Raw genomic sequence first — 15348 nt, 5'->3', positions numbered from 1 at the left:
TAGCATTAGTGGGAAAGACAAGCTAAATGCTAAAGGTTGTTGAAGACACTGCAGTCTGGTTTAGGTAGGGTACGGTAATGCTGGTAAGTGTTAGTGAAGAGAAAATTTTTTCAGTAAACATCAAGATTTAACAGGTGTTGTAATTCAGTAACATACTTACCTTCTCAGCATGTTTATGTAACAGGAGGAAATCTCTTTATTGAATTATGATAGCAATAAGGCTGCTTCCCCAGACCAGATGGGGACAGTTAACTTCTTCATATAGTTGTGTGGAATGCACACCTGAAATACTTTAGTGATCGTTTGCTTCTCCGCGATGGTCTTCCTCTGTCACACTCTGGACAAGGAGTGTCTTAATTGCATAATACCCCAGGCCTTGATTTCTGTAGTTAATAAAACCAGTTACTTCTTTCTTGGACTGTAAGTAATACTTCACATTGTAATTGGGTCTGAAACAGTTTGATTTCAGGTTAACAGGCATCACAGTGTTCAGGGTGCAGGAAAGGGGCAGTCTGTAGGTCTAATACAGTTTTGAGCAGAGCTGGGGTAAAATTGCTATCTGGAAATGAGATGGCTCTGAATCTCATGGGGCCCTTCCCTGTCAGTGGAACAGCTATGCCGTGTCGAGCTGTGCCAGTGAAGATGGGCGCAGGGCACGAGGAGCAGTTACCTGGGTCAGCAGAGAGGGGAGGTGCCTGTGAGCCCATTACCTACTGGTGAGGACCAGTGCTTCCAGCATCTGTGCAGGTGAACTGCCGCTCATCAGCTGCTGCTTTCTGCCTGCTGGTGGCTGTCAGGAAAACATGGTCTGCATGTGTGAGGGCTGCTGCTGGGCAGGAGAGATGATCGCTCCCTCTTCCCCAGCACTCTGGCTACTCTCAGTTGCTACTATCTGATCAGTCTCTCCTTTTCCTTTACTTCCTCCAGCAGGTATCTTCATCCATCCTTAGGGCCCCAGCAGAACCAGCAAGAGCAAACTTCAGGGCTGTTCTGCTTCTTTCTTTACTGTCCCAGCTGGTTTCCCAGTTCTGCAGCAGGAAGAAGACCCTTTCCCGACGGGAGAACAGTGCAGGAGCTTCAGTACGGGCTGCTTCTTTAGGATGGGAGCAGCAGTTATTACAGGGAGAAGGAGGAGTTGTGTCTGTAAGCAACTTACCTAAGGCACATAAAGTCTTAAGTCTCAAAAAGTGAGAGTGGAGGGGATAACCAAAGGTTAGACAGTGGATGTGGGAAGGAAGGAAACTACAGTTGGGGGATTGTGGCTGGAGAGGAAAAAGAAATCTCCCTATCCTCAGGTCTTAGTGACCCATGCCAGCCTGACTGCGTGTCCTACAGCTGCCCAGCACCCACCACAGAATTGGATTTTGCTGCCCCTCCCTCCCTCCTGAGGATGAAGTCAGAATAAGTTCATTTGTTTTCATTTTGGGGATAGCGAGGTTCGGCTTTATCAAGGCTGCTATGAAGTTTGAGTTGGCTCTGCACACAGTCCTCATCTCCGCCTCTGTGCTGGAGGCATTCAGGGCGTATGGAGCATTGCCACGAGGTGCTTGCACCCATGAGATACCGAACTGCTGCTCCAGCAACATGCAGCTGTGGTCACGGCTGTCACCCAGCTGCTCTTACTGGTACCAAGGACCATCAGCTGGCCCTTGATCAGTAGGTGGAAAGAGGTTTAAAGTCATCTTTTGATCTTTACTATATGCTGTGGTCTTGTTCTAATCATAGCACAGCAGAGAATGAAAACGTGCCATTGTCTAACAGTGATGAAACATTAAACATGTGGAAATCCTATTAGTGTTTCATGAACCGTAGCTGTCATTTCATTTGTCCTGGAATTCCTTCCATATGGCCATGACAAAGGTTTGAGGCTGAGTTTCTTGACACTTTGAATGCATTAGCTGTTCCTCAGACAAAAGTCTGTCAGGCATACTGAAACATCTAAAGGGATGTATTTATTTCTGTAAGCAATATATTAAAAAGAATTAGTGTTGGTAAGCTTGGTATTGAGAAGGAAAGGCACAGTACTAGAATTTTCTGGGTTATTCTTTTCCAGTGAACATTAGACGAACGTATCTGTTTTCTGTAAACTTCTCTTTTTCTGCTTCTGGTTTTTGTATCTCCTCATTCTAAAGAAGATTGCCCCCAAACTCTCTCAGCTGTAATCTTTCAGAAATTTATATAACTTCTATATAACTATTTTTCCATATACGTACACATTATGATAGTGTTAATTTGCAATAAACTATTTCGATAATCTGATTTCCTTGAGTGAACATAAAGATATCATCTGTGTATTTCTTATGTAATAGAAAAAACAATGAGGTATTGCCATGCTAGTTAATTTTCCTCCCTAATTCTGGACATATTTGTCATTCCTGTCTGTTTTTTGTTAAACTGATCTATGTTTGTTTGTTTGGACTTTTTTTTTTTTTTTTTTGAGATAAAGTTACTTGGACTGCATATTTTTGCATCAAATTATAAGAGATGGCCATTTATATCATGTAAGCATTTAACGTACATAAAAGCTGAAGGAAGGTAGTATCAGCTTGGTTATATGCAGTTCTCTACATGCTTTTAGAATACCTAAGGACTTACAGGAAGGCATGAATGGCTCTTGTATGTTTTATTTGCTCCTATTTTGTTCCATTTAAGATATCTCAGAAATTCACAGTGATGCAATACCAATTATTTGCTCTTATAAATAGATTTTTGTTACTATGTGATACTGCTGTTCAAGTGCTGCAGTTTTTGCATCAAGAAGAGAAATGTAAGTTATTCCTCATGAAAACAATGGAAAAGGATCATTCACTTGGAGGTTTGTTAATGATCAAAACCTGATAAATACAGGAAAATGGCAAAATCAGGCATATTTGCTGCCAATAAGAAATGAAGTAAATGATTTCCAGTATCTGAATATATTCCATTTAATTGGAACAAAGCGGAGGCAAAGAAGAGAGCCAAAATAGTTCTACCTCCTCCTCCTGCCTAGTCATATTTAAATCTGTTTTGTAGTTGGACCTGAACATTTTGACTATCTTATTAAAAAACAAAACAAAACAAAAACTTAAGAGTTCTTCTCCAGGAGTTTCCTTCATGGTTTTGATGATTATGAATTTTAATGGCAGTTCTGCAATGTTGGTAAGCAGAAGATCAGCATTATTCAAACTGATTTCTAGCCTAAAGATGCTAACCCTGAAAATCATTTGTGTAGGTTAAATTCTGTAAGAGGATTTTGTGCCTTTGTGCAAACATTATTAATAGTTGTTGTGGGAATAACCAAGAAAGATGTTTACAAACAACATTTCTTGTTTTAGCATACTTGTAAAAGAGTTTTCTAATTGATATATTCATGTCTATGGACTTTTGTGTCCTAGTTGGGATGAACTGCAAATCTTTCAGTGCAGTGTAATTTCTGGTATTTCACTGACTATGGGAAAACCATTTTACTTGTCTTATTCAGTGATTAATTATTGCATTTTTCATTTAAGAAACTGTCACTTATAAAACGTCATATGTCTTTTCAGAGTTATCTGTTCACAGAACATGGACATTTTTACAAGAAAAGTAATTTCCTTGCAGTGTTGCATTTTTTTCCCATAGTTCTTCCGTCTTTATTTTGGCACTTTCATCTATGTTCACCCGTTTCCTTACATTGTTTTTCTGTCAGGGCCTGCAATTGCTCAATTAAATTTGTGAGATTTGTCTATAGCTATTTTGAATCCATGAAGAGATTCTCTCTCTGTTGCAAACAAATGTATCTTGCTGCCTCTCACACACTTGTCTGTGTCCGCAATATGAAATTGCGACACTAACTTAATTCTGTGCATTTAGTTTACTCTTGTGAATTGAAACCTGGTAAACAGTGAGGAGGCAAAACCAGAATTTATGCAGTCTAAATGCAGTCATTTAATAATATAAAGTTCTTAAGCACATACTGTGCTTAAGTTTCTTTGTAAATCAGTTTAGTATTTAAATTCATCTTAAATTGAAAGATTTACAGATTGTCCACTTGATCACATTTATTGCTAATTGCTTTACATTTCTGAAACTTAGGTGCCACCATGAGTAAATTAGAAGCATAATTTGCAGGGTAGTTTTTTGTTTTTGAAACAGCAATTTTCGATTCATGATAGATCTGTTGTCTATCTTCGTAAGTTTTGGGTGGCTGCTAAAGCTGAATCCAAGGGCTGTGTGCTCTTGGAGGCAAAGGTAAAGCCTCATAAAGTTGACAGAACCAACTGAGGGTATAAAGGTAGTAGATTTGTGTTTGTAAAGGTGGCATCTTGGAGAAAAAGCATGTCTTCTATGAAAATGACCAGCAAATATGTATGTCTTCTTTCTGGCAAAAAATATTGCAAGCAGTACTTGAAACATTGCTAAGATATAAAAGGAAGCTGAATAAATGCTGCATACTTTTTGCTGTTTTGAAACCATTCCTTTATTTCATTAACCAGTGGTGACACACAGGACACAATAGGTACATGCTTTGAAAAGAAGGCCAACTAGGGAATTTTTATTTCCCTTTTACCCCATATTCCAACTATTCTCCCTTATAAAATGACAGATTGATTGTCTCCAGATGGAATGACAATTCTCTAAAGTTGCACACACATAGCTAAAATCAGAATGGGGCTGCACAAGACAGACTGATTCACAAGGCAGTTACCTGCCAAGGGAGTACTTACAGCTGAGGCAGGAGCCTCTTAGACTTCTTCAGGTTGCTCAGCAAGCCCGGTAGCCAATGGAAGTGCTTAAATAACATTGGTGCTGAGGTTCTTAGCTGACTGAGGTGTGATCGGGTGTTATGAGTTGCTAACAATTGCCAGAGTTTTAGTATCAGGTTAATACAAAACCAATGTGACACCTTAACTAGGCATTTGCTCATGACTATTTAACTGTTCATATTCTGTCATCCATTCTTCCCACAAATTATCCTTGAAATTCTTTCAATGCAATATATTTCCTGTGCAATGGAAAGCATTTTGTTCCTTGTGGAACTATTTCTTTCATGCAATGTGTAGAATATAAGATGTAAATAATGTTTTCTTCTTATATAATTAGGGTATTAAGTCTGAACTAAATAAAAAAGTTTGCATTGATTTTTCTTTACGTGTGATTCTCTTTACAACTCTGAACTTACAATGTATTCCTAAGGGTGCCTTGGAGTTTTTTCACGTGTAGAGGAAAATTGTTAAATAGCCAATAGCTGTTCTCCCAAAATAGTCTAAATAGATAAGGAAAAAAAAATCAATGCACCCAAATAAGGTCATTTGCTCGCAGTGATTAGGACACAGAAATAGTCCTTTTCAAGGAGGTAGAATGTAGCACAAGCTATTTTGATGGATTACAAAGATCTGAACTAATTTTGGTAATGTAAACATTGGTGTGAAATGACTCCAGTCCCATCCATATCATGTTCAAACAAAGGTAGATGCATTTCAGTCTGGATTAAATAAAGTGCTGTCTGTTTCTAATATGGTTTGGCTGGCCTGTGAGAACCATAGCATTTTGACCTGTGTTTGAAAGGCAGGTTCTGGTGGACAACAGAAAGTGTTTATCCAGCATGATTTCTGTGCATTTGCTCTGATCAATGCTAGTTGGACATATTGTGACAGAGCCCCCCTTTTTTTTCTGCATTCAGGCATAAACACTGTTTGCAAATTCATTTCAAAGTACTTTCATTTGGCCTAAGTCTTGGGTCTTGATGTAATCATCTGTCCTGAACATTGTCTCTAATTTCTCCTGGAAATCATTATTTCCATCATTTTCTGAGCAAAAATGAAAACAACAAGAAAAAAACACAAACTCCTGGATAGACTAGGCACTTTTTTTGTATTGCTTTTCTGCTGATCTTGTCTTCATTTAATAGACCATGTTTTCCTGAGTACTTCAAAATATTTCTCATCACTTGCCCTCAGAAATGACCTTGTGGCCTGAGAATCAAGAAAATGTCATGTTAGTGACTACTAATTAGTGGATCCAGGGAGCTTCTTCTCCTGGCCTTTCAACCTTCCAGAAGCAGCAACAAAAGCTGTCACATGTATCATACAAAGAAAACAAGCATTTTCCGTGGTTTTTTGTATGTGCTTTTTTTTTTTTTTTTTTCCCTCTAGGTTATATAGATAGTAGCACAAGCTCAATTGAGGCTATATCTGAATTTGTAGGTTAGGAGACAATTAACTTACAGTATAATGTTTGCATTATATCTCTTAAACATACAGCTTCTGTTACCTGGCTCTTACTGAATATGTGTTAGCATAGTAGTAGTAGGGAAAGAGAATGAATCGTTATTTCATTTCATTCTATTTTGTTGTTCTTACCATCTTTTAATTTATTTTTCATACTTCCAATTGCATTAAATATTTCTAAAAGGAAATATTTGAACATTTAGTTTTTTATATACAATATAAAGTCCAAACGGAACTGTCTTTTATCTGTGTTTGTTGAACAACTTGTTAATAGCAAATTAAGGCAGAATATCCCTTAAACATTGTTGTACTTCTGCACCTCTTAACATCATGTGTTTTTGGAACCACTATGTTTTGGGCATAATGCGCAGTCACAACCACATCATAGATCTGTTTGTGCAAACATTAATTTCCTAATTTCCTTTTTATTATTTGTATTTTTTCAGGTCTTTAAAATAGAGGTACTAGTGAGTGGAAGGAAACATTTTGTGGAGAAGAGGTATAGTGAATTCCATGCCCTTCATAAAAAGGTAATTATCTCTTTCTCTATAAAATGTGTCTGTATTTTGCCTTAGTTATGTTTCCCCTCACTTGAAATTGTTAACATTCATGCCTTAAATACATCTTGTGATTTGTGTCCTGGAAAAGAGTTCTCAATCTACTCAGTTTCTTTTCTACTTCTTGGAAGCCAGAGAGGAGGGAGAAGAAAGAGCGGGGCTCAGAGATGACTTCTGAGATGTTTCTAACTCTCTGTTTTTATTATTGTTTACATTCTGTATTGATAAAATACTCTCTAGTATTTTTTTCTTCTTGCAAAGTCATGAAATACAGCATATTCCCATAGCAAATGGGAACTATGGTTTTGTTTTTTATCCTATTATGCGAATAATTTATATTAGATCTATAAACTGAATTGTTAACATGCTATGCTAGGGAAACTATTAGTATACACCAGCAAATGAAGCATGAAAAAGACTGAATAGACTGTCTCACTCTGTTGTTCTTCATACAATTAATATAATATAAAATGCCAGCTAAGCTTGCCTACTGTGTCTTCTCAATAATATATAGAATGGAACTCAGTGCTTTCAAGAGTGGGTATCCAGTAATTGTTCTTAAAATTGTTAAGATCACCATTAAAGGGAAGGTACAATTTCTCCTCTCCAGGCTGAACCGGATGCTTCTATTACAGTTGTGCTGCTCAAAGGCAAGTTTTGATTTTTTCTGCCTTGTGGAAGACACTTACTGTGAAGGAGAATTCTGGAAAAGCAGTAGCCTACTAGTCATGGGGCTGCAGCCCTTTCCTGAGACCTGGGTCAACTGAACTTTCATTGGTTTATAGCTCTCAGCAGCAATGGATTATGTGCCAGCTTTATGGTGTATAGATGTAAGCCACTTTGGGGCCACAAAAAGAAACTATGGAGCCATTTGCGTGTTGGCCCTCAAAAGTCTGAAGAGCCAGAATATATTTTGCTTTATTGCACAAGTAGTTGATATGTGCTAGTATTTCTTTACAGAGAGAGACATATTTTCTCCCTTGTGTTCCCATTGAATATGATACAACATGAGCAACAGTGGCAGAATCAGAAGTACAACTCACTGTGCTACCACCAAGTCCTGCAGTACATGTGCTTTACTTTATGCAAGAATAATCATACAACTGAAAGTAGAACAGCATAGATTGAGTAGAGATTGCATGACTAATTAAGCTAGGAAACATTAAGAGGGGAAGAAGGGGTTTTATTTGCTTAAAATGCATCTTCCCAAGTAGGCTGTGTCCTGTAGTTGATGTCTAATTCCACTGTAATTTCTGGAGTTGCACAGTTTATTTTTGGTTTGTCTCTTGATTTACTTGTACATTTCCCCTCATTGCTCTACACAAGTGTCTTGAATGACTCAATCTCTTGAACGAGTCTTACTCTCAGCTTTGTCTCCTTGCACACCAATTCCTCTGCAGTAACTTGCTTTCTAGAGAATTATTATTAGAACACCAGAAAACTCATACATGATAGTCCTTTTCTCTCAAACCAAATGTAGCAGCGAAATAAACACACCTGTAAAACAGGTATTCAGACAAGACACCTTGCACCACCTTTCAGTTTGTTACTTCCTACTCCTCGTCTGCTTGCTGTCTGTATAAATTACTCTGCAAACTTGATAGTTGCTTTCATATTTTTTTTCTGTCCAGATGCAAATCACCCAGCATATTTTGGCACAACATACATTTTCTTAAATATATATATTTATATACATATATATTTTTTCTTTTCAGTTATGCTTAAATTTGTCATAAACAGAGTAGTTGAGTAGCTCCTGCTATGAGCCTGCTTCAGTGCTTTCAGTATTGCAGAAATCGTGGAGAAAGTGTTCTCTAGCAATACATTACATGGATGTAACGTCACCCGTTCTTCCTGTCCATTTTGTGCTAAAAAAAGCAGAAAACCTCAGAGCTCTTAAGAAAGTACACTTACGTTTTCTTCAGTTGTGTGGGGTGTGTATTTGAAAAGGTTTTACAAAGAAGAGTATTTTGAACTTGTATCTCATTCTTTGTGAAGTTTGTTTGCGTCCTACGATTATTTACACACACATCAAGTTACCAGTTCGCTTTCAGCATACAAATAGCATTTTATTTTTGGTTCTTTTCATCCCCTTTAATTTAAAGGCAAGTTCCACTCTAAACTGCTGTAAGTGCATGACAACTGGAAAGGTACCTTCAAAGGTACTGCATATTCAAGGTGCCCTCAGTGCTGGAGATGTCTGTAGTGAGCAGTAGAAATAGCAGTAGAAATAAAGCTCCTGTTGGGAACAACCAGGGTAGAAAATGGGAATAGATGCTTAAGGGGGGAGATTCTCATCCTGAGAAGGACATGCTGCACTAGAATCATGAGGAGGAAGGACTCCTTTGCTTCACAATTTAAGTAATTCATTCAGCAAAATACCAATTAATGTTTTGATTCTATTAATCTTATTATTAATATTTTTATTATTATTTTGTAAAAATAGTGAAACCCCACTTCCTCTGCAATCTGGCTGTAATGGACAAAATTATGGAAAAAAAAAAAAAAAAAAGCAAACTTACAAAAAAATTAGTCTTTTCAAGCCTGCTGTGATACACCAGGAATACAAATTATTTCTTTGATGGGAAACTTGAACTACTTTTGGCTTTTTTGAAATCATTTGCATTGACCATTATAATTTGACCAGAGTATGAATGACAAGCTAGGCCTTTCAGGCTACGTACCATTCACATTAAAGAATTGACTTAAGTCTGAACAAAAGTTTTGTTATTTTCACATCAAGAGATTTTTATAAGGAATTAACATCTTTCTGCACATATAACATTAAAAATACAACCATATTCTCATATTTATTCCCTATTTCCTTTTTATTCTCTTTTTTCTTAAAATCCTTGATAGTTCTTTTTTAGTAGGAAAATGTTAGGAATTGACAACGTTGCAACCACTGCAGTGAAATCTGCAAAAATCTTAAGTTCTACACATGCACTTTTGTAAATTGTTTATAATTCTAGAATAGTTCTGACTTTCCATACTTGGACAAATAATTCTTTAATTGATTATCTGAGACATCTTTTAGTCTTGAGGCAAACTGGGACTGTAAGGCAAACAGTATGTGAAATCAGCACTAGACCAGTGTTGCGAACAGAAAGATATTACAGACACTAATTGTCCTCAGATAAATATTACTTGTGTAGGGGTCAGGTCTGAAGCAACATAACTAATAATAGGTAGAAGTGCTTAACATTCTTTGTCATAGTAATCATTATTTGTTACAATATGTTAATGGATTATTCTAAGCATATGAGCATGAGCTTATCATTTATCCTTTGTACCTCTGCATGTACTTTATACCTACACAGTGTACCTGTGCTTTCACATTTTAGCAATTGTTTATTGGATGCTTTATGTAACACGAGCACAGAGCAAAAACGGATTGTTAATCACTAGCAGAGATACCAGCCAGAGTTTATTTATCTTGTAAGCAGCTAAGCTTTAGTGGAATCTTGTACTGTTTCCTATTTGTCTCTCCTCATCTGGAGCATTCTCCTCATTTGTTACTCATCTGCAAGTGTTATCAGAGTTTGCTCCAGCTGTGATCATAGCCTCTTCAACACTCTTGAACAATTTAGAGGAAAAAATCAGGTTTTATATTTTGCCTTTAAGATCAGTCAGTAAAAGTGCATGGGCTTGGACAGGGTTTCTTTTTCATTTCATGTTTAATTGTAATCTAGCAGTGTTAAGAAACCAGAAAGTTGCAGAATGTTTCCAGAGCAATTGAGGTTTCTGTGCTGGAGCTTCGTTACTTGTGATTGTAGAGACGTTGATATGTTGGCACTGCTTTTTCCTATAGTGACATCTCAGCAAGCTTGAAGATGAAATGTAAATTCTCAGTCTCCCATGGGTATGCATGTCAAAGTCAATTTTGAGTTTCTTTCCTTGCATTCCTTGCCTCAGATTTACTCAAAGGCAATATCCAACAGAAAGAATGTCTAATGTCACCTTCTATTAAAATGCAGTGGCGCCTATTCCAGTTATTGGTTTTGGTCTGTAGTTTTGAAGAAAATGTTAATATTGGTTGGTTTTGGAAAACAAAACAAAAAAAAAAAAAAAAAAAGAAAAACAAAACAAAACAAAACAAAAAAAAAAAAAACAAAACAAACAAACAAACAAACAAACGAAAAAACAAACAAACAAACAAAAAAACATTGCTCCAGAAAGACAATTCTTAGTGTTATCAGAATAGATTATTTATCTGTCTATGCAGTTGTGTATGCATACAGACAGACATGTGTATGTACATATCTATAAAAGATTTCCTGTGGGAATCTTCAGAGGAACAGTTACAGAGCTCTCTTGAAAATCTGTTCAGTGGCAGTTTTGCTGTTTCTTTGTATAAGCTATTAAACACAGCTGTCCATCAGTTGGTACAATTTGAGGGCACAGATAATGTGCTCTCTTGATTCCAGAAAAATGGTTCTCTCCTCCTTTTACTTCTCCCACCTGTTCATAAACGCCTAAATCTAGAGTTAGAAATTATTGTGGTGTTTTGTCACCATATGTAGCAAGGCAAACCTGTGTATGTTGCTGTGAGGTTGTAAGGTGTCATGCCAGATTAACTAATGGGGAAACGAAGCACAAGAGAGGCTTATGTTGTGTCTCCTGATGTCTTCCCTTGTGTCTCTACTGTTGTGTGGGGCTAACGTTGGGTGTTTAAGGCCGAGCTGGTTACTGAATCCATCTCTTGGGTGCTTTAGAAGCAACTTCCTCCTCAGCTGTAAATGCAGTGGGGCTGTGAGCTAAGTTAAGCCCTTGCTCCATGGTTTCTGGACCTCTTGAATGGTTTCCTGAGGCTCAGATTTGTCAGTCATTGGGAGTTTGAGATTGTCACTGCTTTACTTCAGTTATCATTGAGCCCCCTCTTGTACACTGCTCAGCTGACTGACTCAGGTATGCGATCAAGGGTGACACGGATCCTCATTCCAAGTATTCTCATGTAGTTGCTGCTCTTTTGTTGTACTAGTTAGTGCTTTATTAGTGACAAAAAATTGATAGTGTTTCTGTTCACTGAGAAGGGCTGTGCATAGAGTTTTTTTACCCTGCAGCCTATAGATGTGAAGAGTTTTTAAAAAGTCAATTGTCATTTCAGTGAGTTGATGATGAGACACTTAGTTGCCATGCTATTTTCCTTTGTTTATGGTTATTTTACCTGTACTCTCATCTCTAATGTGCATACTTTAAAGGGTCACTATTATCCTTCCTTTTTTTTCTGAATTTCTTTTTGTTTCAGCTCAAGAAGTTCATAAGGACTCCAGAGATCCCTTCAAAGCATGTGAGGAACTGGGTCCCAAAGGTCCTGGAGCAGAGGCGGCAAGGCTTAGAGTTGTACTTGCAGGTAAGTCTTCTCTCATTGGTGTGAAAGTAAAAGCAGCATACCTTTTCAGAGTGGTAGTATCCAAAACTTTTGTAGACATTGCAGGCACAAAGGGGGCTGTTTTACTGAGAGGCAATTTTAAATGTGGGAAATGAGTTGCATCCTTACTAGCAGTGATGATTTATGCTCAGTTAGCATGACTAGCAGCTGGAAATCTGGACTGTTTGCATTTTGTTTCTTATTCTGACATAGGCTTCTGACTGACTTTGGGTAACCTACTAGTACCACATTTTCCTGTGTGTAAAATAATAATCATTTTTTACAAAGATGTTTTTGTTGTACCAATGAAAAATACTGTGGGGAAAAAAAAAAAAAAAAAGAGTCTTTATCTAAACCAACCTCTGCTTAGATGGACTAGGGAAGAAGCAGCTCATCAAATTTATATTGTCTACTGTACATGCATGTATCTGTATTGTTCATCTAGTTGAAATAGGCACATCATCTCATATTCATTTCACTCTGGGCAGTTGCATTTAGAGACCTAGTTTATACCTACATGTACTTGGACATTGATTTTGCTACATACTATAAAGAGAGTCTTGAGGAATGATTCGGACATACAGACATCTAAATATATGGGTGATAAATATTGTCTTTTTTAAATAGATGGAATTTCTACACATGCCACGATTGCTTCAAAGGTTATTCTCTTTTAAATTGAAAATGCCCAATGGTGTAATTCCACAGCCATTTCTATGGTGACAAAACCAGATTAAGCTGTTCTTCAACATGTCATCCCAGTTCACTGCACCTTCAGCTCTTTTATTAAAGGTGACCATAGAAATAATCTGAGTGAAAAGATAACATTTTTGTGAGGATGGCTAGAGTGACATATTCTATTTTTACTCAGATAATTTCAGAGATCTGATTTATGTCATCATCCGCAGTTGCACTGGCACAACTGGAAGAGTGGTGAACTGCAACATAATGTACAGTGAGCTGCCATCAAAGAAAATGGATGTTAACCTGCGCTGCTCAGGAACCTGCCTGATTTTCAGGAAGGTTTGTAAGAGAAAACTCCTTAAGGAGGAGGAAATAATTACTGTGTGATGCAAGAGAGTATTACTTCTGACATTACACTTTCAAAAGCAAGTTTGGAAAGGAGGAACATACAACTTAAAATTATTCTGAGATGTTGGAAGAGTTTCAGGCAACATAGTTTATTTTTTAATTTAGGTATTTAGTTATTAATTGCTGAATAGGAATATGTAATCCCTTTTTTCTTACTGCTCTATGTGATTTATAGTATCATCAGCATGTAAAAATTAATTTTATTTAATCTGCATCTATAATTTATTGTTATGGGTGAAAAAACATTGCTGTTGGAGAGACTTTAATTTTGAAAAATAAAAGGGTCTTTTTGTTTTCAGTGGCTATCATCACAGCCTGTGCAATCATCAGTGTGCCTTTCTTCTGTGGATATTTGCTATGACTTGCTTTTTTTTTATTATTTTCATGAAGATGTCTTTTGTAGAACACCACTACTAAGGCACATGTACCCATTCCTCTTATGAAGTTGATTTTGTTAAAAAGATACAGGGGTAAATTGCTTCGCACTTTTAATTGCTGATAAACTTTAGAAGAACATCTCCCCCTACTGGAAGAGTTAGTCAACTCTTGCTCTTCTACATTCCTGTACATGTAATTGACTTTTCCCCTCATCTGCTGCTAGTGGCTATCACAGGAACACACAGGGTAAGGTTGAAGTGGACAACTGATGAAAACAAGGCCAACCATATTAATGTGCATACCAAAATAAAATAATTAATAATAAATATTTTAGTAAACTAAACTAAATAAACTAATTAAAATAATAATTCTATAATTGAAATCTGGATAAAAATGAGGTGAAATTTGACTATTTGAATTGGTTTGTATCATGTAGTAAGGAAAGCAAAAAAATTCCATTGTCTGAGGTTGAATGTTTACACTCTTACTTCTTTGTGATCTTTTGTATTGGCTTTACATGGCAAAGTTTTGGTGGCACGAGGGTTTGCAGGGGTGACCTCTGTGAGCACAGCCCAGCAGCTGCCCCATGACAGAGCAGAGCCAGCCCCAGCTGCTCCAGAAGGGACCTGCTGCTGGCCAGAGCCGAGCCATGAGCGACACTGGGTGGGCCTCTGGAAGAGCAGAGTTAAGAGGGGGAAAAGAACTGCTGGGCAACAGCAGCTGGGAGAGAGGGCTGAGAGCCAGCCCTGCAGCCCCCAGGTGAGTGCAGCAGGAGGGCAGGAGGTGCTGCAGGCAGGCAGCAGCAGTTCCCCTGCGGGCTGTGCAGGGAGAGGCCCCTGGTGGAGCAGGCTGTCCCCCTGCAGCCCATGGGTCCCACATGGAGCAGATCTCCACGCTGCAGCCCCCCCATGGGTGGAGGAGCCCCCGGTGGAGCAGGTGGCTGTGGCCTGGAGGAGGCTGTGGCCCATGGAGAGCCCCCGCAGGAGCAGGCCCCGGGCCGGAGCTGCAGCCCGTGGAGAGGAGCCCCCGCAGGAGCAGGGGGTCTGGGGGGAGCTGCCGCCCACCCGTGGGGGACCCGTGCTGGAGCAGTTTGCTCCTGGGGGATGGATGGATGGACCCTGTGGGACGGAGCCGTGTGGAGCAGTGCTTGAGGAGCTGCTGCCTGTGGGCAGCCCCTCAGGATCAGTTCGGGAAGGACGGCATCCCTGGGAGGGACCCCACGGGGGGCAGGGACAGAGAGGGACCGTGAGGGAGCCGCAGATCCAAAGCATCAGGGACTGACCACAGCCTCCACTACCCATTCCTCTGTGCCAGGCAGGGGGAGGAGGTAGAGAAGTGTTCGAAGGTAGGAAGGTGTTTTTAGTTCTCACTGCTCTAGTCCTTTATTAAATGGCAATAAATTACATTAATCTTCCTTACCTTGAGTCTGTTTTGCCTGTGATGGTAATTGGTGAGTTATCTCCCTGTCCTTATCTCAACCCCTGAGCTTTTTCTGTTATATTTTCTCCCTCTGTCCATCTGAATAAGGGTGGTGAGAGAGCAGCCTGGTGGTGCTTAGCTACCTAATAGCATTAAACCACCACATCTTTTCATGATGGAACCTCCCTTTTAAATCATTTCAGTGTATGCTGTTTTTTTTCTTGGAGTAGATGGACAGAAGCTCACTAGATTTTTCTGAAGAATAGCAAAATCGTGAATAAACCAAATATTCTGAGATTGTGATATCCAAATGTTTATTTTCTTAAATTTAACAACATCCAAT

At 38.5% G+C, this 15348-nt stretch overlaps 1 protein-coding gene across 1 annotated transcript in view; it reads left to right on the top strand.

Moving 5' to 3' along the window:
- The window catches only part of SNX24 (sorting nexin 24), a 93699-nt gene that overhangs the window by 40482 nt on the left and 37869 nt on the right, over positions 1-15348 (top strand). The window contains exons 2-3 of the mRNA XM_084305733.1: positions 6635-6718; positions 11994-12098. Of these exons, the coding sequence (XP_084161859.1) occupies positions 6635-6718; positions 11994-12098 (189 nt within the window). The remainder of the gene's footprint in view (positions 1-6634; positions 6719-11993; positions 12099-15348) is intronic.

This window comes from Netta rufina (genome assembly GCF_964035555.1).
Source record: "Netta rufina genome assembly, chromosome: Z".
In the NCBI taxonomy this organism is placed as follows: domain Eukaryota; kingdom Metazoa; phylum Chordata; class Aves; order Anseriformes; family Anatidae; genus Netta; species Netta rufina.
This window is presented reverse-complemented; position numbering and strand designations above follow the sequence as displayed.